The sequence below is a fragment of the Molothrus ater genome, chromosome 8 (assembly GCF_012460135.2).
Source record: "Molothrus ater isolate BHLD 08-10-18 breed brown headed cowbird chromosome 8, BPBGC_Mater_1.1, whole genome shotgun sequence".
NCBI classification, from domain to species: domain Eukaryota; kingdom Metazoa; phylum Chordata; class Aves; order Passeriformes; family Icteridae; genus Molothrus; species Molothrus ater.
Genome location: NC_050485.2, coordinates 22,316,845 through 22,342,502, shown reverse-complemented (window position 1 = coordinate 22,342,502; position 25,658 = coordinate 22,316,845). Strand labels below are relative to the sequence as shown.

The 25,658-nt window shown below is 42.0% G+C and overlaps 1 protein-coding gene across 1 annotated transcript in view; it reads right to left on the bottom strand.

The window, feature by feature from the left end:
• Positions 1-25,658, bottom strand: part of ARMH3 (armadillo like helical domain containing 3) — a 123,485-nt gene that overhangs the window by 29,242 nt on the left and 68,585 nt on the right. Inside the window, exon 24 of the mRNA XM_036385444.2 lies at positions 4,596-4,674. Within this exon, the coding sequence (XP_036241337.1) occupies positions 4,596-4,674 (79 nt within the window). The remainder of the gene's footprint in view (positions 1-4,595; positions 4,675-25,658) is intronic.

The window sequence follows — 25,658 nt, the reverse complement described above, 5'->3', positions numbered from 1 at the left end:
CTAGCACTGACAGTACTCTGCATTTCAAAAATATCAAACACAGACATTGACAAGAGGCTTTTAACACCACTGCCAGCAGTGCTAAAAAAAGACAAAGCATTTGGTTTCTGCCAGTGGTTTTGGTACTAGTTACAGAAACCAGAACAAACTGAATAAATCCTGACATCAATGGCTCAGAATTAAAACACTTTAGGGCACCTAAAACCAACTACACCCTTTTGTGTCTTTCTATGCAAGTTCCTTGTGGAACCTCCTTGAGCAGCACTGCAGGTTAGTTCTTCAGAACCTCACCAGGTAAGAGAGGCCATTTGGATTGGGGTGGCAAGAAGGAGCATTCAGTAATTGAGGTATGACCTCAGTGGTCTGAACAACTGGATTGCAGCTACTGGTAGTGCTGGGTTGGTGGTTGGACTACATGATCTTAAAGGTCTTTTCCAACCTGAAACAATTCTAAGAGTCTATCTGAGTTACAAAGGTACTACAGTGTTAAACAAGCCAAGTATTACACTCATTTGTCACAATTTCAAAAGTGATAGAGTTGTCCTGTTTTTCCATCACAATCTTTTCTGGCTCCCAGCATTTTCCATCTGCAATTACCAGACATAAAACAGGTGTTCACAGCAGTCTCTCACACTGAACTTTACCTCCATTTTGGAGATGACATAATGTCCCCACTGTGGCTGGGAAGAAAGAGGGGCTTCTACTAAAAAAAGCACAGAGATGTTCCTGACTAACAAGCTTTATCAGTCCTGTGTGTCTGACATCTCAATTTTAAGACCCTCAGAGAGGAAATCATGGGGTGAAAAAATGCCAAAGAGAAAACAAGACCTCAGTGAGCAATTTTGTAACTGGCACAAGACTTGATTGGCATGCAAGGCACCACAACCCATTCCTACTCAGAGAAGATTCAACCCAAACTAATGGGTTCCTCTCACTTCAGCCTTTCTGGAAAGCTGTGCTACATTGCTATCAGGCAGAAAGCTGCCTTCTTACAAACAGCTGCTCTTTCACATCCAGAAAAGTGCAAATGTGAGACCCCACCTAGACCATTCATGCTGTGTTTCCATCCTTCTGTTGTCTGCATTTGCTCTTCTGGAGCAACTCTTGTGTTGCTGTTTCCTCACTGCCTTGACCCTGTTCTCTACAACTGCTTATGCTAGAAAATATTTTGGGAGCTTCTCAGATCAGATATGGCACTGAGAAAGTCTACTGCCTCCAACATATTAAGTACAAGGCAGTGCAATCATCTGGAAAGTACAGATAAGCCTATGAATTAATTTCATAAAAGGCTATTTTGCCCTTTGACTCAAAAATGTACCAAAACCTCTTTGAAGACATGGGAATAATCACTTGCATGGAAGAGCTAAAATTACATTGGCAGTTAATGGCCAACCCCATCTTTTTGACTGTGCAGCATATTTCAGCCCCTTAAAGGATGTTCAGGGAGGAACCAAATGTGTTGAGAGAGAGAATACCACAGAACAACAAATTAACATTGAAGTCAGGTTTAACAAATTAGCAAGTAAGGAAAGATGCCAATAACTAGCTAAGACATTCCCTGCTTCATGGTGAGGAACTACAGCAAGGTCAAAACAGCTAATGACTGGGAAGGATTCTGAGTTTGCCTTGGCAAGGAAATGCTTTGCAGAGGGCACTGAGGATCCCATAGTGTTTACAGACTGAAGTGGATCATTGTTTGCTTGTCCCTGGGAATCTCCACTCATTGCTGGAGAGAATATGGGATGGAAAAGGTCTTTTCCCAATATTTCTGATCAGAACATTTGATAAACCCCACAACAGTCAGCAAAGCAGTTCCATGAAGTCTTACAAATATACTTGCCTAGACCAGAAACCTGTATATTCACACTATGGCTCCTGGAAATCTCTAGGGCTGAGAACATACAGTGGCATTAACAGCCTACCCTTAAAACAATCCCACATCCATCATTTTCAAGGCCCTACAAATCCCCTCAGCATGTAATATTGTTAAAATTAATGCTTGTAAATAAAAAAGGAGAAAGCCCTGAAATGACAGACTTAGAATACTAAAAAATGGACATTAGTAATTAACAAGGCAATAAAGGCTTCAATAGGATTAGGAAAAGAAGAAGATAGAGCAAAATCTCTTTCAGCTGATTACTTAGCTACATTTAAGGATATTAAAATATAAAAAGAAATAAATAAATAATCTAACACATGAACAGGGTGTCAGACCTTAGCTTCAGGTGAATTTGAAACAAAGCAGAGCAGCTGGAAATTCCCCTTCAGACATACCTGCCTAATCAGCAGGAGATTACCACAGAGGAGTGTAAGCAGCCATACAAGAATCTAAAGAAAGACTGGTGTCTGAGAAGGAAATCTTAATTAAAAGTTTTACCCTTAAAATTCTAAAAACAAATGTTTCCAGTAAAGAAATATAAGTCTTCTGAAACTACTGGAATAACTCAAAGGAGAAAATGACCAGTCCCAAAAGTAGCATCTGTGTGTGGACACAATCTAAATGTCAGCATTAAATATTTCAATGTGGTACACTTCAAAAGACAGGGCTATAAAGGATGGTGGATTCTGTGTAGAAAATATTTAAGGAGAACAGAGAAATGGGTAATTAAGTGAACACACAATTTAAAACAAAGGTACAGCTGGAAGGAAAAACAAAAAAGGAAAGAGACTGCAGCAGCCAGAAGGCAAGCTTGATCCCTCCCCTTCCCACACACATGCTGAACAGCTCACACAATGAAAACAGCAAATTCTGTTAGCCCACAAAAGCCAGAGCCTGGGCTTGATCTGGGCCAACTACCAGTATGGCTCATGTACTTACAGCTACAGAGGGGAAACCACAGCCCAAACACACAGACCTGAGCTCACTGGCACAGCTGCAAGTGGAGGCAAGAAGTCTCCATCCCTCTCCTCCTTGTGCAGTAAATTGCAGGTGAATAAGCACCCTGGGACCACACACTCCCTCACCACAGTGACATCTCCCTTATTTCTCTGCAGTTCATCGGGGGCTATTATTGCTTTATTTTGTTTTATATTCTCCCTATGTTGAGAGAAAGCATGAAGGGAGAAAAGAAAAAAGAGAAATCTGTCTGCCTTTCAACTTCCTAATCATCTTCCTCAAAATGCTTCATGCATCAGCACTGATTTCATTATCTGCCTGCTGCTAGGGATTTTATTTAAAGAATAACACACAAGGAAGAAAGGATTTAACCTGACCTCCCTGAACTGCTGGGGGATGAATACTACACAGAGCTGACAGTGAAAAGCTCATTTCCTTTCTCAGACTAACTCAAAGACTATGCAAAATTCCCCTCTATCCAAGCCTCCAGTTTTAAATTGGGCTATCAAAGGCTTTTCTTTTTTAGAGGCCTGGGTTGATGTAATCAGTGTATCATCAATGAATGAGGATTGATAACACAAACCATCACAAAGCATAGCTATGGATACAGTGACTCTCAAAGGCAGAACAGTAAGGAAAACTGAATTAAAACCAATGTTCTTCTATCCAACTATACCAAGAAGAGAATAGAAACCAGTAGGGGCCACCTTTTTTTCCCCCCACTGCATCAGTACAGCATTCATCCTAAGTCTTTGGGGTGTTACATATTACAGATCAAGTAGGTTACTAAATGAAAAGGTTAGTGGGAAACATGGAAAGGTATAATAAAGAAATAGTAAAAATATCATGGACAGAAAGGAAAATGAATTGCAGAGCAGGATACAGTCAGGACCTTCTAGCATGCACAAGTATTGGATCCCATCCAGTGGAAGGGACAACCCAAGGTGACTTAAATGAAGTCTATCCTGGACTGCATAAGCAATTTCTTCTCCAGAAGGTCCAGAGTTGTTGATACAGCTGTATCTGGGATGATTCCCCAAGCTCTCATTGGCAGCTCTGCATTTTGTCCACCACATGCTCCTGCAGAGTCATTTATCTCTCTAAGAGTGATTAATGTATAATTCTGATATTTTATTTTGGGAAATAGGCCATCTCTTCCATTCCTGAGACCACTCACAGTAGCCTATTTTCAAAAAGCCACGTTTACAAATTTATGCAATACAAGCAGAACACGAAGATAGCAAACCAGGGCAAATTAAGGAAGGAAAACCTAACACAATCACCCTCTTTATTAGAAACCTCTGCTTTTTAAAATCTAACCCAACTGAATTCAATTATCCTAGAAAATTTTTACCAGTTGCTGTCAGAGCTCCAGGTCCCCAATATCACCAAAAGAAAACCATCAAACTATGCTCAACAGTTCTCTGATAACTAAGTTTGCTGCCAAAGACATCCTGTCCCATTCTAAATGCCAGCATCCTCACAGTGTCCAAATACACTTGCTGACAATGCTGAATATTTTTCTTGTTTGTACCCATCCTTCTACATCTGTGGGACCAAAATCTCTCTATGTGGTGGTAAAATTAGCTAAAGCAATTCTTGCTTTTCTTTCTCTCACCCTCATCTGAACAAGGAACATGAGACTCCCTCTTGCATCTCCTACTGCTGCCACATCATCAGTCCCAGGGAACACAAGGTACTCTGAACACCCACATTCCAGAGGTCAACATGAGAAAAGGCCATGGCATGCCTGGCTTACCTGGTCCTCGGAGAGCTGTGATATGTGATTCACTGCAGCATAAGACTCTATCTTCGGGTTGAAGTGATTTATGATGGCTCTGAAACAAAGGAGGGAAATTTTCAGAGGTCTCAGGAACAGCTTAGAGATGCAGCAGAAATTCCCTGCCAGAGTAGGTGAACATGGAGTCAGTACTGCAAGAAACTCTTCCCTCACCACAAAGTAGTGTTTGCTGTGCTGATGGCATGCCCCTGCTGAGGCCAGTGCAGATCCTGACAAAAGCTCACTGGAAACTGCAAGCACAGGCACTGTCCTACACCTGGGTGCATTTGTTCCAGCAGATACTGGCCTGAGCTTGCTGCTCTGGCAGGGGGAATTGTTGGGAACAGGCTGCAAATTCTCTGTGTTCCAGCAGAGCCACAGCAAAGCTGGCCATCACTGCCCCATCCTGCTCAGGGAACTGCAGCCCCTCAGCATGGCCTGACATTTTCTGAAACTTTGTTGCCTGATATGATGAAGCTGATAGTTTATTGCTTTGGATTTTCACTCCATTTAAAACGTTATAGCTGGCTGACTTGTAGTCATCCATCACTACAACCACTACATTTTGAATTCTTACCATAATGACTTCAGTCCTCACCCCAGTTTAGATCATTAGAGATAACTTATGTCAGTGTCCCAAACACAGCAGCAAATACTGGTCACTCCTGCTCTTCTGCCTCATTTCTCTCACTAGCTGCACCAATCTGCACCATTCCCTTTCCCTTCTAGGTGGATCTAGAAGCAGATGTGAGAAATCTGAAATTGAAAGTAAAATAACAACTGGGGGAAAAAAACTCCACCAAACTGCAGCTGGAGCATTTCCTTGGCCTTCCTTCTGCTTGTCAGGTGCTGCTGCAAAGATAAATGGCAGGACAGAAAAGACTCCCTGGAACAGAGTTTGCAACTGCTCCAGTTGGGATATTAGTCATGAGCTCCATTGCTGAGGTAAATATTCATCATGGGAATAGGCCATGTCAGTGCTCAGCACAGATGAGTTCTGACTGTGCCTGGAGAACACTTGCTCAGCCAGATTACACTGCAGCAGCAGGCAGGGCTTCCACTCTCATATTCATCAGCATGAAAATTCACTCCAGTCCTCTCTGTTGTACTCTAATGCGTTCCCTCCTCCTTATTCCTCCACCTGCAGAAGGACTTTCAGCTGCTTTCTCCAGACCTCATCACAGCCAAGAGCTTGTGCCCCAGTCTAGGAATACACGATATTCAGTGGTGCCAGTCAGAGCAGGTGGATAAAAACCTACCTAGAAGCATCCTTACTTCTTTAAATAAACAGATAAAGAGTGTGGAAGGTGTGGAGAGAGGGAGCAGGGAAAAAACAAACAAACAAACAAACCCACAACCCAAAAATATCTCCAACCCAAACAGAATCTGCAATTCATAGACTCAAAGAATTGTTTCAGTTGCAGAGGGACCTGTAAAGCTCATCTAGCACAACTTCCCTGAAATGAGCAGACATATCTTCAACGAGATCAGGTTGCTCAGAGCTCCATCCAACCTGACCTTGAATGTCTCCAGGGATGGGTCATCCACCCAGTTCCAATGCCTCACCACCCTCATTGTTTAAAACTTATTTCTCATATATAATCTGCATCAACTCTCCTAGTTAAAACCATTATCCCTCATCCTGTTGCAATAAGCTCTGCTAGAAAGTTTTTCCTCAGCTTTCTTATAAGTCCCCTTTAAGTACTGAAAGGCTGCAATAGTCTACCCACAGCCTTCTCTTCTCCAGTCGTCTCAGCATGTTTTCCTGGGAGGGTTCATCCCTCTGAACTCTTTCATGGCAGATAGGATCCAGCCCTGCACTGGCTCCATCCAACATGTCCATGTCCTTCCTGTGCTGAGGAGACTAGAGTGGACACTGCACCCCAGGTGGGGTCTCAGAGAGCAGAGCAGCAGGACAGAATGATCTCACTCACCCTCCTGGCTGTGCTACCCTCACTGCAACACTCCCAGCCACACCTCATCACACACCAGGTGCCAGTCAGCACACAGGGCCAGTCACCCTTGCAGCTGCTCCTACAGCATCCATACACACCTGGCACTGGGGGACTTCTGTCTTCTCACCAACCCTGACACATCCAGAAAACAAATTCAGCAGTGCCTCTACCAGGCTTTCCATAACCCCTTCCCTCTGGAAAAGGCCAAACACACAAGTGGAGACAATGCTCAGACTCTCCCATTTCAGTGTGACCAGAGTCACAATCATACTGTCCATTATCCAGCCTCTCCAGCACTCTGGCTTTCAACTGCAAGCTTCATGCCTGGCTGGAGTCATATTTATACCCCTACAGGACACATTGCAAGTTATTGAAAGAAAATGGAACACAGACTTACAACAACTTAACTTCTGGCTTGACAGAAGGTTTGGCAGCTCAGAGGGGTTCAGTGCACTCACATGGTTCCAACATTTACCAGGGAACAGATTTAGCACTCATTTGTACCCACTGCTGTGAAGCACTTCAACATGGGCTGCCTGCTCACAAGTCCCCCCTTGGATCTGAGCTAGTGGAGCAGCACCTGCAATCACAGCTGGGATTCACCAGTGAAAGCAAAACCAGCAACCAGCTGCCACTGCAGTGAGAATCAACAGACATCAAGGAAGGAAAAGAATTCAAATCTTCCTCATTTCCCAAAAGGTGAATGGACAACTCCTCAGCGATTAGATGAAGTTCAGCTGTTTAATTTGTTTTAACTATGCAGAATCCCTCCCCAGCCATCTGCAGAGATATCTTCCTGAACCCACAGGCAGCCTGGGGCAGAGAAGCATGAAGAGCTTGGATTCAATCCTGGCTCTGTGTAGCCAGGTTCTTACTGCCCAACACACCCACCAGGGCTAGGCTTTGCACATGGTGAAGCTCCTTCTCATCTGCTATGAGAAATTCCATTGCTATCCAGGCCAAAAAACACCTTTCTGCATCAGCTACTCTCATACACCTCTGCTATTCTTCCATCTCTCAAAATACATCTTGTCCCTGCGGCATGTTTCTGGCAACTGGCCTCCTGGGATTTTCACTGATTAACAGCTGGAATTCACTTTGCAGAGATGCCTCTTCAATTTGATCCTGGAGAAAATGGAAGACCAGAACTTTGAAACACAGTGTTATTGAGAAAAGAACCAGTGATTCTGCCACTATTAGTTCCCACACCAGCACATAACAGCTGATCCTTGGCAATGATTTATTTTTACACTGTGATTGCCTCAATTACTGCCATACCAGCCAGTAGCTTTGAGGAGGGGGAAGGGAGCAGTTAAAGCACTTAGAAAAGATTTGTGATTATGTGTTCTACTGAGATCTTCATATTGATCATGGGGGGGGAAAAAAAGAAAACCCTTGTGTTTGGTATTCATGAAACGTGAACATCTTCAACACATTTGTAAAGCAAGGAAATGGTGAAATATCAACTGAAAGACAAAATGCTGCAGTTCCCACACAGCCTTCCACAGGATGTGCACTCACATGTTTGCACACTGCCAAGTGTCACACAAATTTCACAGCACCTGTGGGACACAATTCTCCAGGGACTGAGAGATGTCACTTCAGCCACATTGCCTCCTCTGACAGATCCACAATTCAGCAGTGAACTGACAAGAGGAGACTGGACAAAGGAAAGATGCTGAATAAGCAGAAGGCTCAGGAATTAAAAAACTGGCTCTCAGTGTCTTGTCTTGAGATTAATGCTTAGTGCTCTAAGGGAGATCACAAGCCATCTCCACATTCTATATTCCTCAATCTCCTGGGGAGAGATGTTATCTCCCAGTAAATACACAAGGCATACCAGTGGTCTCCAAAAAACACACATCTCACATCACTTCTTCATGCAGCTCTTCAAGCTACCTACACACCGTGATGCCAGAAACATGTAAAGACAAATATTGAATGAACCTGCATATTTCTCAGGATAAACAACCTAGGACACTTGAATTTATGTGTCTTTTCATTGATTGCATATTTATTGCATTCATTTAATTCTTCACGAAGAAGAGAATGATTGCAGGAAAAAATACCCTGATTTAGAAACCTCAAAGTGCAAATGAATCATTTATTTGTACTAGCTGTATTAATCATGTTATTAGACAGTAAAAGCAGGTCCCACTGTAACAGGTATTGTACCAATCCAGTGGTGGAAAGCCTCTGTCCCAGGGGCTAAGGATCTCAAATGCAAGAGAACAGGGTAAACACAGAAAGCTCATTGGCAACAGAATATGTAACAGTGCTGCTCCTGACTGAGCATCACAAAACAATTCAGTTTGAGATAAACCATGGACAGAAAAAACACAGAAAGAATACTGAAGGAATAATAGAGAGATAGGAAAAAGGAGGTAGAAGGGCAGATAGGATCAAGATACACAGAGGTGAAGAACTGCAGAACAGGGAGGATCAGAGAAATAGCAACTCATCCTAGGGCAGTCTGTCCTCTGCAAACTGGAAAGCTCCAACTGCTGGAAAGTTTCTACTTTGGCTATTCTTGAGGCTGCAGAAATTGGCCAGTCCTGAAGTGACTGTTATTTGCCCTTTCTCCCTCAAAACCACAGTATGCTGGAAGGTGAGAAGCAGGAGAATTTCCATGTGGGCCCTACTGATTTTTTGTTCCCCAAATAGGGACATGACACTGTGGCTCTCACATAGAGCTATGGTGAGAGAAGGAATCCCCCAGGTAAGCTGCATTCCCCTACCCTCACTGTGTTCACTGCAACAGGACTTGCTTCTGCAGTGGCTGTAGTAGCTCTACAGACAATAACACTTAAAAACTTAGCTTTATAGTCTTTAAAAACTGCCTAGTGTTACTCCTTGATATAGAGAAACAACCAGTGCTGCCCTGCAGAGAGGCCCAGACTAAAAGAACTTCTGAAGACACAAATTCTGCTGACTGGAAAGGGCTCCTATGAAAAGTAATATGGCATGCATGGAAAGAAAAGTTTTAATTAATTCCTGAGTTTAATTCACCACTAGTTGTGACATCAGGTGTGAGAACTGAAACACACCAGCAACACAAAGGCACTGGTCCCACAATTAACAGGATCTTCCAGCCCAGGTGACCCCCCATGGAAAGGAAGGCACCTCATCCTCCTTAACCTCCCAATGAGCTGGGCTGGGTCCAATGTGTAGGGAAAGCAGAATCATCACTATGCTCAGGCAGGCAGCATTTCTTCAGCACGTTTTCTCTGACCTCCAGACTCTCCCCATCGAGTTATTGCAGATGAGCTGTCTAATACCCACTCTTGCCTGACAGCAGCTACATTGCCAGTGTCCCACAAGACAACACTGTCCTCTTATCCTGAGCAACAAAGTAAAGCACTGTGGAGGAGCTGAAAGTAGGCTAAGGGAAGAACAGAAAGGCTGCAAAGCTTATTATAGAGATGGGAATGCTGAGCCATCATTTGCTGCATGAACCTGGCCTTTGCACCTACTTCACAGGTCCAGCATGCAGTGCCTGACAAAGTATCCTTATGGATTCCCAAACATTTCTTGCACAATAAAAGCAACACCACAAGTTCACTTCTTCCTACATTGTGCTAGAGTGGAACAGAAAAGCAGCAGCTCTTGGCTGGTATTTACCCCTTCCCAGGAAATCAAGGGTGACCTTATATTCACTGCAGACATTCATCTTCTCATCTGCTCATGCCAGCACAGCACACTGGGCAGCAGGGAATGCATCTCAGTCCTCACTGAGTAAAACTGAATGCACAGCAAAGGCAGCCAGTCCACTCACCCTCTGCAATGAAAACTGGCATGATCTGAGATGGACAAATACTCTAGCAGACTCTAAGCCTCGTCCATTATGAAGGCTAGGAATAGGCAAGCAGGAAAGGGCATAGTTGTCTTTCATCATACTCCACAAAGCTGCTTTACTGCAAAAAGGAGGCCTGAGATGAAGTAGTTGTTGCTCAAGAACAGGAATCAATAAGTAAACAGTTTCTCTGTGATTTGCCACAGCAGTTCCCTCTCCCTCTCATACATCTTAGTTTCTCCTTTATGAAATGGAAATAAGAGCAATCACTTCCACAAAGTGTTTTACCCAAGGTGGTAAGACTCAGTGTTCTACTATGTGGTATGTTGGAATCTGTTCAAGCACAAGGCAGCAAGTAAATTACACACAACACAGAGACCAAAGTGAACACAAACCCTCTCTCCTTTTCTCCCATACATGCCATCATAACCATGGTTGCTGGAGATTTATGTAAAGCTTCCAAGCCAATCTTCCTGCAGCAAGCTGTGTCTTCTTCCTGCAGCAAGTGCTGTTTGGGGCAAGGATCTTGCTGACATTGCTCTCACAGGCACTCCCAGAACTCCAGACAATAAAACCCCATCTGTTCCATGCCTGCAACAATTAGATTGAGTTGCTCCATATGTACAACCCCACCTGGCAGGAGGTGAGAGGGTTTAGATTATTTTAACACACATCCATGAAGCACTGCTATGAAGTACACATACCTACCATACCTAAGCTGTCCGCAGCAATTAAAAGCAAGCAAACTCCCTGGAACTGTGCACCAAATTCTTCCTTCTACTGTGGTTTAACTCCAGTCTGTTAAATTTCTTTTGCTCCTACAATTTAATGAGTACTGACATTAAGCTGAAAGTCCACAACTCACAGTGGGAGGCACCTTCCAGACACAATAATAAACTGCAGGGAAGAATCCAAGACAAAAGGGTATTTTAGTCAAAAGCATTTGCTTTAGAGCACACTGAAAATATCCGAGTCAGCACTGCAGCATTTCAGAGGAGAAGCAACTGCTACACCTGTTCAATTCTGCCATCCTGAAAACTATTGATCCAGTGACAGCTTCCATGGCAGAGGGAGATACATGCTCTATTTATGTAATAAGGAGGGGACAAAAGAGTGCACACACAGCAACTGAGCTTCTCACATTTCTCAGCATGGTTTCACCAAGCTCCCTTCTGCAGGGTCAAAAGCAGAAGATGGGCATTCTGAACCACCAGGCAGCTACACAGTGCATCTTGACACTTCAGGGTTTGCTGGATACTAACACAGTATCACCACAGCTACAGGATATGCTGATTTTCTCTTTTTACAGTCCATGTCTATCAATTTAAATCAAGCAAATCAAATACCTCACTTAACTTCTATTTGTCTTCTTAACTAAGGAAATCCTCATGGGTGAGCAGCTAACTCATCTTTTGGAACAGCTGCACAACCTCACTTGAGACTCACTTGAGATAAATTTAGGGAATTTATCCACTCACCTATTTTCATGCAGCCAGTGCATCACTAGAAACTAATCTAAGAAACATTTCTGTTCCCTTTTCTCAATAAGTAAGCATCAGAATTCTTAGGTATATGTAACCAGTGGCACTGATATTTTAAGTAGTATGAATGACAAAATAAAAAATATTACCTAGGCACAGAGAGTGAAAATATCTATTGAAGCACAGGGCACCAGACTGATCTGTGTTCCTGCTCATCTCCCAATCTGTAATTGACTGCTCTACAACAATGCTATCACTTGGTAACAAATACATTTCTCATCTCAAACATGTAATTTATGAGAGATCAAATGACATATTTTATAGCACATTTCACTGCTACAAAACAGCTGGCTAGCAGTGGTGAGAGTTTGGCAAGAGTTTACATTTACCAAAGTACAGACATTAAAAAGCCAACCCTTCATTACACCTCAATTCCAGAGAGCAGCAGGTAACTATACCTGCTCACCTCCGACTACAAACAGAGCTGGAGCTGTGTCAGGGAATAGAGAAACTCTGTGCTCAGGCCACCAGCACTAAAACCTGCAGCTCACTCTAGCATGTCCCAGGTCTGAGACCCAGCCATGATTTATGTCAGCATACTGGATTTTAGGCACAATGTGCTTCTTCCACATCCGTGTTACCAATTTTGAAGATTCAGCCAACTTTGAAAATGAGAAGTCCTTCTTTGAAACGTCCTTAATATATGGTTTTAAAAAGTACCTACTGCCCTAGGGCTGTGGTCCTGGCTTAATATCTGCACAGAGCCATAACAAGCAATATTAATGTGGAACTAAATTTTTCAGAGCCTTAACAACCTTTTCTGCAGCACCTATTTCCCAGTTCTTTTACCTCATGTACATTCCTTTGTTCTAAGTTCTTCAGCTGTACTAAACAAGTACAAAACAGAGGCCAAACAGGCTGTGGTTCTTTTAGTATCCAAGCATTCTGTGATGCAAACAGCATTATGGTCTCTTACAGCCAGTTGGTGTAGAGCACTGAAATGGGTTACAAAACACTGCTTTAACATCAAATACAGCCCTTCAGCCACACCAGCTTTTCATTCCCATGTACAAGGCAACCTGGTCTCTAAAACAAACAGCAAGGTATGAAGGAACAATTCATCCAGAAGGCAAGAAAAAAAGAAAAACTAAACAAGGAAAAAAAGGGGGAAAAAAACACATTTGACAGTAGTTCATACACGTTTGCATGGCCACCCTCTCTGGTTAGGACCTGAAGTAAAGCATTATGGCAAATATTTATTCTCTGCAAGTGCTATAAGTGGGTCAGCATCTACCCATTGCTTCATAATTCAGGTTACAGGATGCCATCCAAGCCTCCTGAGACACAAGACACATGGCAAAACCTCAAACAGAATCTAAACCTGGAGTTTTTAAATTACGTTCAGTATCTTCCTCAGTATTTCATCACAGGATGTTTAACTTTGAGGAAAGACTGGATTACTGGATACTGCATCTAGCACAAAATACTGTACAGATGCACACACCAGGCTTCCAAACACATCCAAGCTAAGAGTGAGACTTAGAAAGTTTATAAGTCATCCCACTAGGACCTTTTAAAGCTCTCTGAAAAAGGCTCTGAGTGGGCTGCTAGTTTAATTAACTTAGTGAAAACTTGCCATCAACCCTGCATTATCTAGAGTGCACTGAAAATGACTCTTATTACCTCATTTTGTCAGGTGTGAGCCAGCAGGTATTGCATGAGGTCCTGAACACCCTGTTTGCAGGCTGTGGCAGCAAGACAAACCTCTCTCTTTAGGTCATGGAGCACAACCTTATTTTACTGACTCAGAGTAAAACCTGTGCCTGCAACAGAAGTCCCAGAGGGAAAGGAAGGCCCTGAAGGATCAGCATTTGTCTGTGTTGAGTGAGTGAAGAGTTAGAACAATGCAATCGAGTCGTGAAGTAGCTGGATATTAAATTACAGAGAGAGGAGGGGAAGGAACGTTGTCTAAGCAAGAATCAGCTACAGTCAAACCTACTTTGCAAAGGAAATTAAAATGAGTCCCACAACGGTATTTAATTAACTTAATTACACCAAGTGTCAGCTATGGCTGTACCTGCACAGCCACGTAAATCACGGTTCACAATATCAGCCTTTGAGACACTACCAACTGCCATGCCAACCAAAACCCATTATTTACAGTCCAATCCTCTGAAAATACAAGATGCTGCAAACCTCCCAATGTTTTTCTTGTCAGACAGGTGCAAATGAGAATCACATTTGTTGAAAAATGCCTAGTGGAATTCAGATCCTTCCAAAATCCAGGACCAAGACTGAAGCATGGATTCTGTTGACACCCCCAGACACACCCCAAGTGAATACCACATCCTCAACAAAGATATCACCACACATCACCTGGGACAAGGTGAAGTTGGTTTTCAATGGCAAGAAAAGCTAGAGTCCAACAGCATTACAACTGAATGAATGGTATTCTTTTCAGGATATTTATTTCATGTCTGAAAGACTGGAGGACCTGTAGTTGATTAAGATTCTGTTTTCCTGAGACAGGCTACCTGGTTTATGGACCAGTGGAGAGCTCCATCTTATCTCCTTTGCTGTATTTCACGTATACCCATCTTCTTCCCCATTTAATTGCCTTAACCTGACCCAGCCCCCTGAAAGTCTAGCTCCCTCCATCCCAATATTCACACATCTCACAAGTATTTACACTACTGAGATCTCTACTCTCACTAAGAGCTGATGATCAGAAGAAAGTGATTTATTGACATTGATCAAGTTACCAACTGAGTTACTGGCAACAAGCATGTTGTAAATCCATTGTTCCTGCAGAGTAAAACGCCACAGATAAATTCTCCTGTGCTCACACACTCCCAGTTCCAGACCACGGGAGGACTGGGATCAACTCATCACAGCCCAGAGGACAAGGGGGAACTTTTTTTCAATCATCTGCCTCACCAAGGGTTTCCAGAATCACTTGAACAGAGCTGGGGTTTTCTGGGTTTTGCTTTTACTTCACCCATCCTTATCCTGCAGTGGATTTCAGGCAGATGTTGACAAAGCCTGTTCAGCTGAATCGGCCATTGAAGTGCAAATCTTTGAGAACACTTTCCCATGTCACAGAAGCAGAAAAATTCAGTTTCTTTTCAAACCACCCACTATCATCCCTGACATGTCTATGCATGCTCACCTCTCCCTCAAAGCTTTGGGTTTGTAATTTAGACATAAGCTTTTTTTCTGCTCTGTTCTTTGTATGGGTGTTAGCAAAAGCAAAGCCAGTGAAGTGCATTTTCTATTTCAAAAGTGAAGTATGGTCCTCCAGTCTTAGAAACAGCAGCACACCAAACATTTCCAAGTTAACTACTGATGTTTTCCCATCCATCAAGTCAAACAAAAAGCCCAACTCCTACAGTGTTCTGCTACTGATATATTTCCCGCTTTAGAATTTAAGTGTTTTTCAAGGCTCTTTCAAAAACATAATGCAAAAAAAGGCCACATGATTTTTAACCAGTTACATGTGACATAATACAGGTGGCAGAGGATCTGAAAGATCTAAGGAAGGAGCCCTGGATTTTTCTCTATGGAAAGAGAGCTAAAGGTTTGCCTCTGCTTTTTCCTTATAATTGCTAATATACAACTACACACCAGGGAGGTACATTAGTTTTAACCAGGGCAGCTTTGGAGAGCTCAAGTCAGTTTCTTTTTGAAGCTTAAGCTGCACAATTCTTACACCAACAGTTCTAATTCAATATTCCAGGCTTTGAGTCAACCTCTGAGTTGTGCAGCACAGTCTGTGTTTTATCACCTCCTTTCTTTTTTATATTTGAAACACAAAGCATCCATGTATTCAGTTGGTGCTGAAAAGGTTTGTAGACACTCAGCATTTGGGGAAGAACACACAAATTCCCAATTCAGCAACCACACAAATACATGTTATCCATAATCAAATATGGAAAAAAAAACCCCAAACTTAACGAAAAAAGCCACACATGTTGCAGTTTTTTGAAAAATAATTAATACCAAAAAGGAAGTCACCACACTTAGTTGCATTCATTTCTCTGAGTTCTATTTGATTCAGAATTGCTCTAGTGAACAACAAAATCTAAGCATTAAAAGGCTGTTGAAATTTTGACTTGTCATTTCACATTGTCAAAAATGCAGTGTTAACTACTTATCAGCGATTTGATTTTCCTCAGTTCCTTTTAGCTCTTCCATTCAAAGACTGAAAGCAGCACTTCTCTGGTGGTCCAACCACTGCAGCAGGCTGATTCCTACTCCTGTCCCACCTAACCACTCTTCTGTCTGATGGCCAGGGGCCAGAATCTTTTCCCTGGTGTTGTGAACCAGTATTACCAAAATCAGCCCAGCACTAGAAAGGTTGGAGATAGGAGTGCTGTCATATGCCATGAAGGGAAAGCTGCCCAATTTAAGCATTTTAGAAAACATGGAGGAACAGGTATATATTTAAAAAAAGGCATTCAGCACATATACAGGTCACTATTACAAAGTTTTAAACTGTCAATGATTACTGCATGTTTTTGTGACACTGCAGATTCCACCACATTTAGAGAGAAAAAAAATTTGCACGCCTTCTTTCCCTTGGCTAGCATTCCTTCTGAGCATATGCATAATTACTTACTATTGATAGGCACACACTTAGAAATTTCTGACAACTTAACCCAGATCCAGCACTGCTCTAGCCTGACTGATACAGCATTTACTGCCAGGTAAAATCCTGTAAAAATCTTGCTCCAAAAACTCTAGTCCAATTTGCAGCAAAAAAATGTGTTAGAGCAACAGAAAGCAATCAGACTTGCTCACTGTTCACCTACCAAACCCTGTTTTCCCTTTACCCACACTGCTCTTGCTTAAGACATCTTTTTCCTGACTGTATTTAAAAAGCATTCTTTGCCAGCAGCTCTCCAGCTAATGTTAGTTAGCTTGCATGGCAAAATTTTCTCATCTGTTGCAAGACTCCTGAAGGAATTAAATCATGAGAGTCATTAGAGAACTTAGATTATTATTTTAAATAACAGGTGAGATGATTACAGAACTCATTCAGTATCAAAGCAATTAATTGCTGCTTTAACAGCCAGGGTGGGTTAGCCCTGGCTAGATGTCAGATGCCCACCAAAGACACTCTCTTTTCCCTTCTCAGCTGAAAGGTGAGAGAATATACAATGACAAGGTTATGGACTGATATAAGGACAGGGAGAGATTACTTACCAATTACCAACATTGGCAAAACAGACTCGGCTTGGGGAAGTTAGTTTAATTCATTGCCAACAAAATTAGGGATGGGTAATGGGACTCCTCACACACTTCCCCTGCTCCAGTGTGGGTCTGTCCATCCAACAGGAGACAGTTTTCCAAGAATTTCTGCAATGTGAGTCATTCCCATAGGCTGCAGTTCTTCATGAACTGCACTAATGTGGGTTCCTTCACAGAGTGCAATCCTTCAGGAACAGGCAGCTCCAGCATGGGTCCCTTCAGCAGGATCCTGCCCACAAGCCTGCTCCAGTGTGGGCTCCTCTCTCCATGGCACCACAGGTCATTCCAGGAGTCTGCTCCAGAGAGGGCTTCCCATGGGGTCACTTTTGGCCTTCTTAATTAAATTATCTCAGAAGCACTACCAGCACCACTGATGGGCTCAGCCTTGGCCAGGAGTGGATCCACCCTGGAGCTGCCTGCCACTGGCTCCATGGGACACAGGGGAAGCTTCTGGCAGCTTCTCAGAGAAGCCACCTCTGTAGCCCCACCACCAAACCCTTGCCACACACACCCAATACAACAGCCAGCATGCACTCACTGAGCAATGGAGCAAAGTGATATGGGCTGTGGCATTTGATGCTAATGAGCAACAGCACTTAGCAGTTTGCAAGAGCCAAGGCTTGGCAGCATGCTCATTATTCAAGAAAGCTAAAACTGTATAAACCTCTTCCTGGAAAAAAAATTAGATATGGAAAGCAAAAAAGGATATAAACCCAAACAAATAAAACAAAACCATGAATGCTATCTAAAGGGCAGAACTGCATTTGGATTCACAGACAAGCTGCATAATAACTAAATAAGAAAGGTGAACAAAATTTAAAAGGTTTTTTCTTTTCCTTCCATATTTGTCTGTAAATTGAGATGATTCAAAACTTTGGACAAAATTCAAGATTTCAGTTCAATTTTGAAACAAGGTTTGGGGTAAAAGTGACAAACCTGCATGTTGAAAGCATCCAGCTCTGTAAAAAAAGTGAGGTGATATTTCAAAATAAGAATTAGCAAATATTGAAAACTGGTTTTATTTCAGCTGTTCACCAGAAAATGGATACATCCAAGTTCTTTCCAAGCAATCTCTGAAATAAACCCACTGCCTCCAGCACAGAGTATTAGCTTGCACACTGCACATAGACACAAAACAGAACTACCAAGGACTAATGGTTTGCCTCCCTTTCTAGCAGGACTCCTCTTGCCAGAGAGCAGGACTCTGTGGATCTCTAAGCCTTCAGACACAACATCCCTGCACTCAGAGGAGATGTGCAACTGCTCTGTACAAGTTGCTGCCAGGCTCCTGGCAGGAGACCAGAGGTGCTGGTAGCAGGCCCAAGTTTGGGGTGTATTACAGGCTGGCATGCCTGTTCCCTGCTCAGTGTGTTCATCATTCTGCCTTAATAGAAGCCAATATATTTCCCCCGACCTTTACTTTCCACAGTTCTCAGAAAGCCTGAAAAATTAATATTCAGGCAACTTCCAAGTTTCATTCTGCATAGTGATGAACACTTTCATTCTGCATAGTGATGATCAGGGAGTGCCAGCAGAGAAACAAAGAACCTCTTGCCTCAATGCCAGTGGCACAGGAGAGCAGAAGTAAACAGAGTGCTTAACCTCTTGAATAGCAATGGCAAACCTGAGAGCTTGATTTGATGCCCCAAAACACTTCTTGCCATTACACAGCAGACAGAATTAGGGGGTGGCATGAAAAGAGTGAAGACAGACCTGCAGCCCTTGCAGATTCTCTGCAGTTACATGCTGGGGCAGCTACAAAAAGCTCCAAAACAGATTGTCCTGGACTTTTTTACACCCTCCCTCAGAGCAGCTCTTCATGACCCAGCAAAAGATCTGCACCAAGTATTGACTGTTTTTCCTGTTTCCTTTAATGGTTTTTAATATATCATCAATCACACCATCACTTTTAAGTATTTTTAACCATTCCAGGAAAACTGCAGTCAGACAGCTGCTGAAGGTCGAGCTCTCTTCCAGCTCTGGCAGGAGCTGGGAGTCACAATTCACTGTGGCACAGCTCAGCAGTTTCCTTTCTCCTGGTGGTGGGCATCATTAACATTCAGTTTCCACCCTACTTTTACACACAAAGAGTTGCTATGGGACTGCCAGTGGTGTTCCAATTGCAGAGTATCTGGATACCTGGATACAGGGGGCCTCTTCCAGGTGCCAGGCTTCACACCCTGAAGCTGGTAACAAGGTCCTCTTGTGCCAAAGGCTGTCTTGGCATCCTCAAGATCACAGTGCTCAAGAACACCAACACTTCCAGACAACACTTTTTTTAAAGTGCATACTCCAGAGCTTACTCTAGAGTATACACTTTAAAAAAAAGAGAGACTTTGCTGAAATAATCAGCATACTCAACCCTTCCTTGGGTTTGAGGACAATTCCTAGCATGATTTACTTCTCCTATCCATTAATTCCAAGACTTAACTTGGAAAACTGAGCAAAATTCATTCAGTAAAACCTTATTTTTTAAGGCCTCTCTGAAACACTCTAGCTTTCTTTTGCTATTACAACTGAATACAAAACTCTTCCCATTCTGAAACACAATGGGAAAAATCCCTTCTCCCCTACAAAACTGAAACATGTACTACTGAAAATTCAAATTACAGATGTAATAATTTCTCTTGGAGGTTAAGCTGGTGAACAATTTCTCCACACTTCCTTGCAGCACAAGTACTTTATCCTGGGCCCTACTCTCTCAGAACAGCCATCATGGTGACTGCAAACTGCAGAAAAATTAAAAGCTTGTGGTCTACTGACATCTCATTGACTCTTACCTCTGTCTTGTGGTCTCAAGAGAAAAAATGCCTCAAAATAATTCTCAGGGTTGCCCTTCTATTTAATTGCTGCATGGATAAATTTCAGTATGCCTATGACTGATGTACTGGAGGAGAAATCTCTCATTGCAAAGATAAAAGCCAAAAGCACAAGAATCCAGAGTGAATTTGTTAAGCTTTAAATGCAAAATGACACCTTTGATCCAATCTACCTGATTCATGCACTACAAGTCAGTAGATCAGTTTATCTGAACTTCTGTACACCACATTTTTCAACATTACCCTTACAGCATTACACTCATGTCAGAAGCTAGCTAGAGCACCTTTCACCAAGGTATTCTATTCAGATAGGAACAGGAGGAGAAAACCTTTCAGTCATTTACTACAGTGATTAATTACCTGTTAAGAAATGGTTATGTAATCTGCAGCTGCAATTTGGTTTCAGTGTCTAGCCTTACATTCCTTTTCTGTTTTGGTATTTTATCTTGTCAAAGACGCTCGAACACTTTAAAGAGCATACCACAGGTTTTGCTTTAAAGAGATTATGATACTGAAATCTTGAAAGCATTTTCACTAGTTTCTCATAACTGGGGCTTCTCTGTCCTTTCTCCAATTATTCAATATCCTTTTTTGAAACAGACACCAGAAAAAACTGCAAAATATATACAATCATAAAATCATTTTCTGTCTCCTGTTAATATTTCTAGGGTCAAATAAACCTCTTTAGCTGAATGTTTCATAAAAGACCTAGAGTAAAGCTGTCAGTCAATGCTTCTTGAAACACTTTTTCAAGATACAGTCCCTTTTTGCAAGCTGGCACTTATTTTTTCAAGAACTGCATTTCAAGAACTGCAGGTTAAAAAGCAATTCAGATCACACGCTTCATCTACTTCATGATTTAACCTTCTGTCAGTCTTCCAGTAACTTGCAACATTCATAAGAAATTCTTATATCCCTTCTGATCACTGAAAAATTTATATAGCACTCTTTTCATCCTTATCACCTAAGAAAGGCACCCTCCTTGTCTTCTAGAGACGCTCCACAAGTGCTTTGTCACATCATTCACTCTTGGCATCTCCAGCATTGTCACTGATGCCCACTACTAGCTCCAAAAGAAATACTATGAGTTCCACGTGTCCCTAGAACCTCAGGCATCCCTGCTATAAAACTGGCACAAAGGCCCTTAAATACTACTTCTCTCTGCTGTCATGAGCTTTCCAGTTGACCAGATGAGCTACAATTGTCAGCAAATAACACCTGGGGCACCAACATCAAGCCAAGTCACGCCAGCAACTATCTCAAGGAGTTTTTTAGTCTTGTCCTGCACTGACATTCAAGAGCTCTCCAAGTCCCTCTATGCACCTGGAGCACCTTCAGCAATGAATGCTGACATATGACTCCAATTCCTAAAAATTCTTTGCCAATGGACAATTGTTTGTATGGTTTGTCTGCTTTAGCCAAGACCAAGTGCTTGCTGATAAACAATCTGAGGCAGAATTAGTGAGTTCTGGACTTGTCCCATCACTGTTGTCTGCAATGTCCTATTTGATCACATCAGCAGTTTTGGGGCCATCAAGTGCAGAAAAGTGACAGGAAGACAAGTCTCAGCTCTGACAATGGGATGCATCCATGTTTCCTCTCAATTAACAATGCTAATAGCACCTAGACACATTCTTCATCTTGCAATTGTAGTAACTGCCAGGGAAACATTTATTAGAAGCAATTTATGAGCACACATTCTCTTTCCTCTACAGGAACCACTGCACATCAGCTGATCTCTCCAATGCAGAGAACTCAAGATGCCATGCCTACAGATCACTCTGAAGAAAAATCAGCCTTGATATGATGGATATTCCTAACTGAACAATCTAAGAAATACCACATCCCTTTACCTTTTTGCTTTCTTTACACATAATTGAATAGAAGAAAAATCCAATTAAATTTCTAAAAAGAGGTCACCTTTAAAACTCCCATATGCTTTTTACAAGACTGCCAAGGAGTTCTCATACACATCTGGACCTAGTCCAACCTGAGATATATTTTGGTGCCCTGAAGTCCATGGAATTTCAAAAGGACAAAATATTCATCAATGTCCCCTATGTACTAAAATGCATTCTGCAATGTTGCTGGCACAAAGTGGCTGTTTGCCATGAGTGGGCAAAATGATTTATTTAGTATATATACATATAGCCTCTGAAGCACTGCAGTCCTGGTGACAAAGAGGCATACAAATGTTAGGATTATGCAAATAAATCACAGGTGCAGGACTGGACTTGACTATACTCCCACTGTGTGTGTACATATATAAGCTACAAATAGTTTCAGCTGAAGTTTTGTAATATTTTAACATTAAAAACTCTTGTTTCCATTAAAGTTGATTACCACTTTCAAATACCTATCTTCCTGCCCCTGTGTATTGACTAATACATTAAACTAGAATAAGACAATACACTTCTTGCTTCCCAGCTATTGAGAAACTCCTAACCATGATTAGATTAGCTCTATTCAACCCAGACCAAAATGATTTCTGGGATGTTCCCACAGCACATTTCATCTAGTACATCTGCATTATTTATGGCATTTACACAAGGTGAATTGAAGGCTTTTATAAAGTAAGACACAAATCAATACAAGCTCTTAGCAGATGGGGCCTTAGTAGGGTTCCACAGCAGCATTGTTCCACATCAAGAAAACTCTTTCAACTGAATAACCAGTACCACAGAAGGAAAGGTTTGTTTAGAAAGTCAGGAATTAGAGACACCCTCAGCACCCAGCCTTTCCAGGAGAACTGTACCTGCATCATTTAGAGCCCAAACAGTCAGGACTAGGTTTGCATGCAGTAGGCAACTTGAAGAGCTTCACAACATCAGTCCACAAGCGTCACAATAGCTCTGTTTCATTTGCTTCCCCAAGCAGAGATAAAAACGCTGTAACACAGATGGCTTTCCCTGTAAGAGGTACCATGGACTGGGGAGAAATGGATGGGAAGCAAATTCAGCCTGGCACTCAGTCAGGTCAGCACTGTGCTCCAAAGGAGACCCTTCTCAGCCTCCTCTGTGCTGGTGCTGCTTGTAGGGAGCACAGGCAGGGATGGAGAACTGGCCTGTGAGACCAGCTCTGGGCAGGAGAACCAGCTGGAGCCACAAGGTCTCAGCTCCTCAGCAAGGGAAAAATCCTCCCCAGCTCTGTACACAGCTAGTCTGGGGACAACATGAGGATATGTGGCTTCACCTGCTTTCAGATAATGCTCCTTTAATTCACCTTGGCTGGTTTTCACAGATAAACGTTCATCACAAAGAAGAGATCATTATTTGAGGCACTTACAGCAGAGATCAGATGACCCTCATCCCTTTTTTTCCTAACTCCTCTAACTTGTGCACTGAGAATTCACTCTAGGTTTTTTTTTTTCCTTTGGATTAAGTGAAATCGAAAGTTGTCTTCAGAGATGGCAGCAAAAGAACCTTTTATACATCTATTTATAGAGCAGTGCATTGGGATCTACAGTAGCCAGAAGGAAAAAGGAATGAATGATAAATTATCCAACACAAACTTCCTTTAGAACAGTAACCTGCAACAGAAAAAAACCTGATTATATTCCTGCTCAACTCCTTGCTCTACAGATGCAGTAAAAGGATCTGTCCCCTTAAGCAAATTAAAGAAACACAAGGCCTTTAACTTTTAATTTTTTTAATCAAAGAAGTCTCAAAAGGCTCCATCAACTCAGCTTTTTTTAGCTGACAAACAAGAGGCCACTGAAATTAAAAGACCTTTATATTTGGGTTGGGGCTAGCAAGGAAGAAAAAAAGACAAAAAAAATCCTGTTAGTCTTAATTAAAATCATGTCTTGCTCAGCTGGCACGGGTTTTACTTTCATGAGGTTTATAAGTACATGATCCTGACAGCTCTCCATGAGCTCTTTCTGGAGAAAAAAGGAACAGTGAGGATGACTGAAATCCTGAAGTAAAATCATGAGGGAAGAAAAATCTTCCATGGTTATTCATTCTACTCTTGTCTTCACCAGTGCTCCAGAAAATCATTTCCTTGTCTGCCACTCCCACAAAAGACCAAAAGGCTGCCAAACAGGAGATCAGCTCACGATCTTCCTTAGACATCCCTGTTTTACATTACCAGAAACAGAATTTCCTGTGCACACACAAGTAAGAGCAGCAAGCCACAGAGAGGCTTGGAGGCCTTCCCTTCTGCACACAATGAGAGTGTGGGTCACAGTGCAGGTAGGAGACTCCTTCAGCAAACAATGAACCCTTACAGACCCCTACCATGGGAATTCTGCTCAACTTGCACCAGACTGACTGAGACAGACTGAACACACCATGTACATAACCAGATGTGTGACTGAAAGCAAACTGCAATGCCTCCACCCTGAGAGCAGTGAGAGGGAGATGCTGACATGTGGATTTACCCTTGGCTAAAGACTTAGAAGCAACTTATTCTTGGGAAAATGCTGACAGATAAAATTTATGTAAACATTTAAAATTGCTATACTGAGGTAGCAAAGACCTCTGTGTCCCTACTTCAAAACTGTCTACAATTTGGAGCTCAGATAACAGTATAAAAGCAGACAAACAAAATGATACTGCCCCAAAAAGAACCCTTACTTCCAGCCAAATACACTTCAAGAGAATATGTGAAGCAGAGGTGACATCTGTATGATCCAGCAACCCATTATTAAATTCTGTTCCACTAATTTGTATAATCATTGCTTTAAATTCCTATAATTTTTAGACATTTCACAGTTTAACTAAGCATAGGATGAAGCAGTGTCTCTTTGGTTCAAGCTTATCTGATCTTCTGATTCACTCTCTTCTTACAACTCCCCTTCACCTTCTCTCTGACATTTGGTATTTTTTACTAACTCTTGTATATATTCTCTGCCATTTCTTCCAGTTGGAAGACTTGTCAGGTATATAAATGTTCTTCATAACACATCTGGTTCCACGCCTTCAGTCATTCTTGATGCCCCTTTCTAAAACCTTCCTAGTCCTCCTATAGCCTTTTGAATTTTCTAAGCTCTGTATAGATGGGAAATGAAGGACTAGGTTAATAAATACAAAAATTGGCCTTGCCTTTGGGAATCAATTCTAATAGAAGATAACACACTATTTTCTGAGGGAGAGGGGTTAAACTGAGAAGCAAGTTTTTTTGAAAAAGTTATTACAGCTGGGTAAGAGAGAAGCTCCATTATAGACCAAGAGATCTGAATGATTTTGAACACCACAACAGTTTAATTGATGCATATCACACATTTTATCTAGAGTGGAATAGCAGAATAAACATTTTAAAATTTTGAAATAAAGAAAACTGACAATTTTCCAACTGAGCCTCTGTAATGCTACTGTGGGAACATTCAGTTATGTGCAAATCCCAGTCTTAGGACTGCAGAAGAATAGGGTGTTATTTTGTGTGTGCATATGGGGGGTAGCTGCCCATGTAGTCAGGTCCCTGACTGAGGAAGGGAGCATGAACTAATATTCTAAAGGCTGAGACAAGTCTGGTAATGAAAACTTAAATTCATTTTTTTTTTAAATTTTCCTTAAATTTTTTACTGCTGGCCTCCTTCAGTAACTGTAGGCTGTCACCACAATTCTAGTGCTGTTCAACTTCTTGTGTTTCTATTTTCCAGGTTTTCAGGAAAAAAGGTGTCTTGGTTATGGTCACTGAGTACAGAGAAGTCCTCCAAGAACAAGGAAAGCACATATGGTCCTTCCCTCCAAATTTGCTCTGAAACATCAATAGCACAGAATACTGAACTTATTGATTTTGCA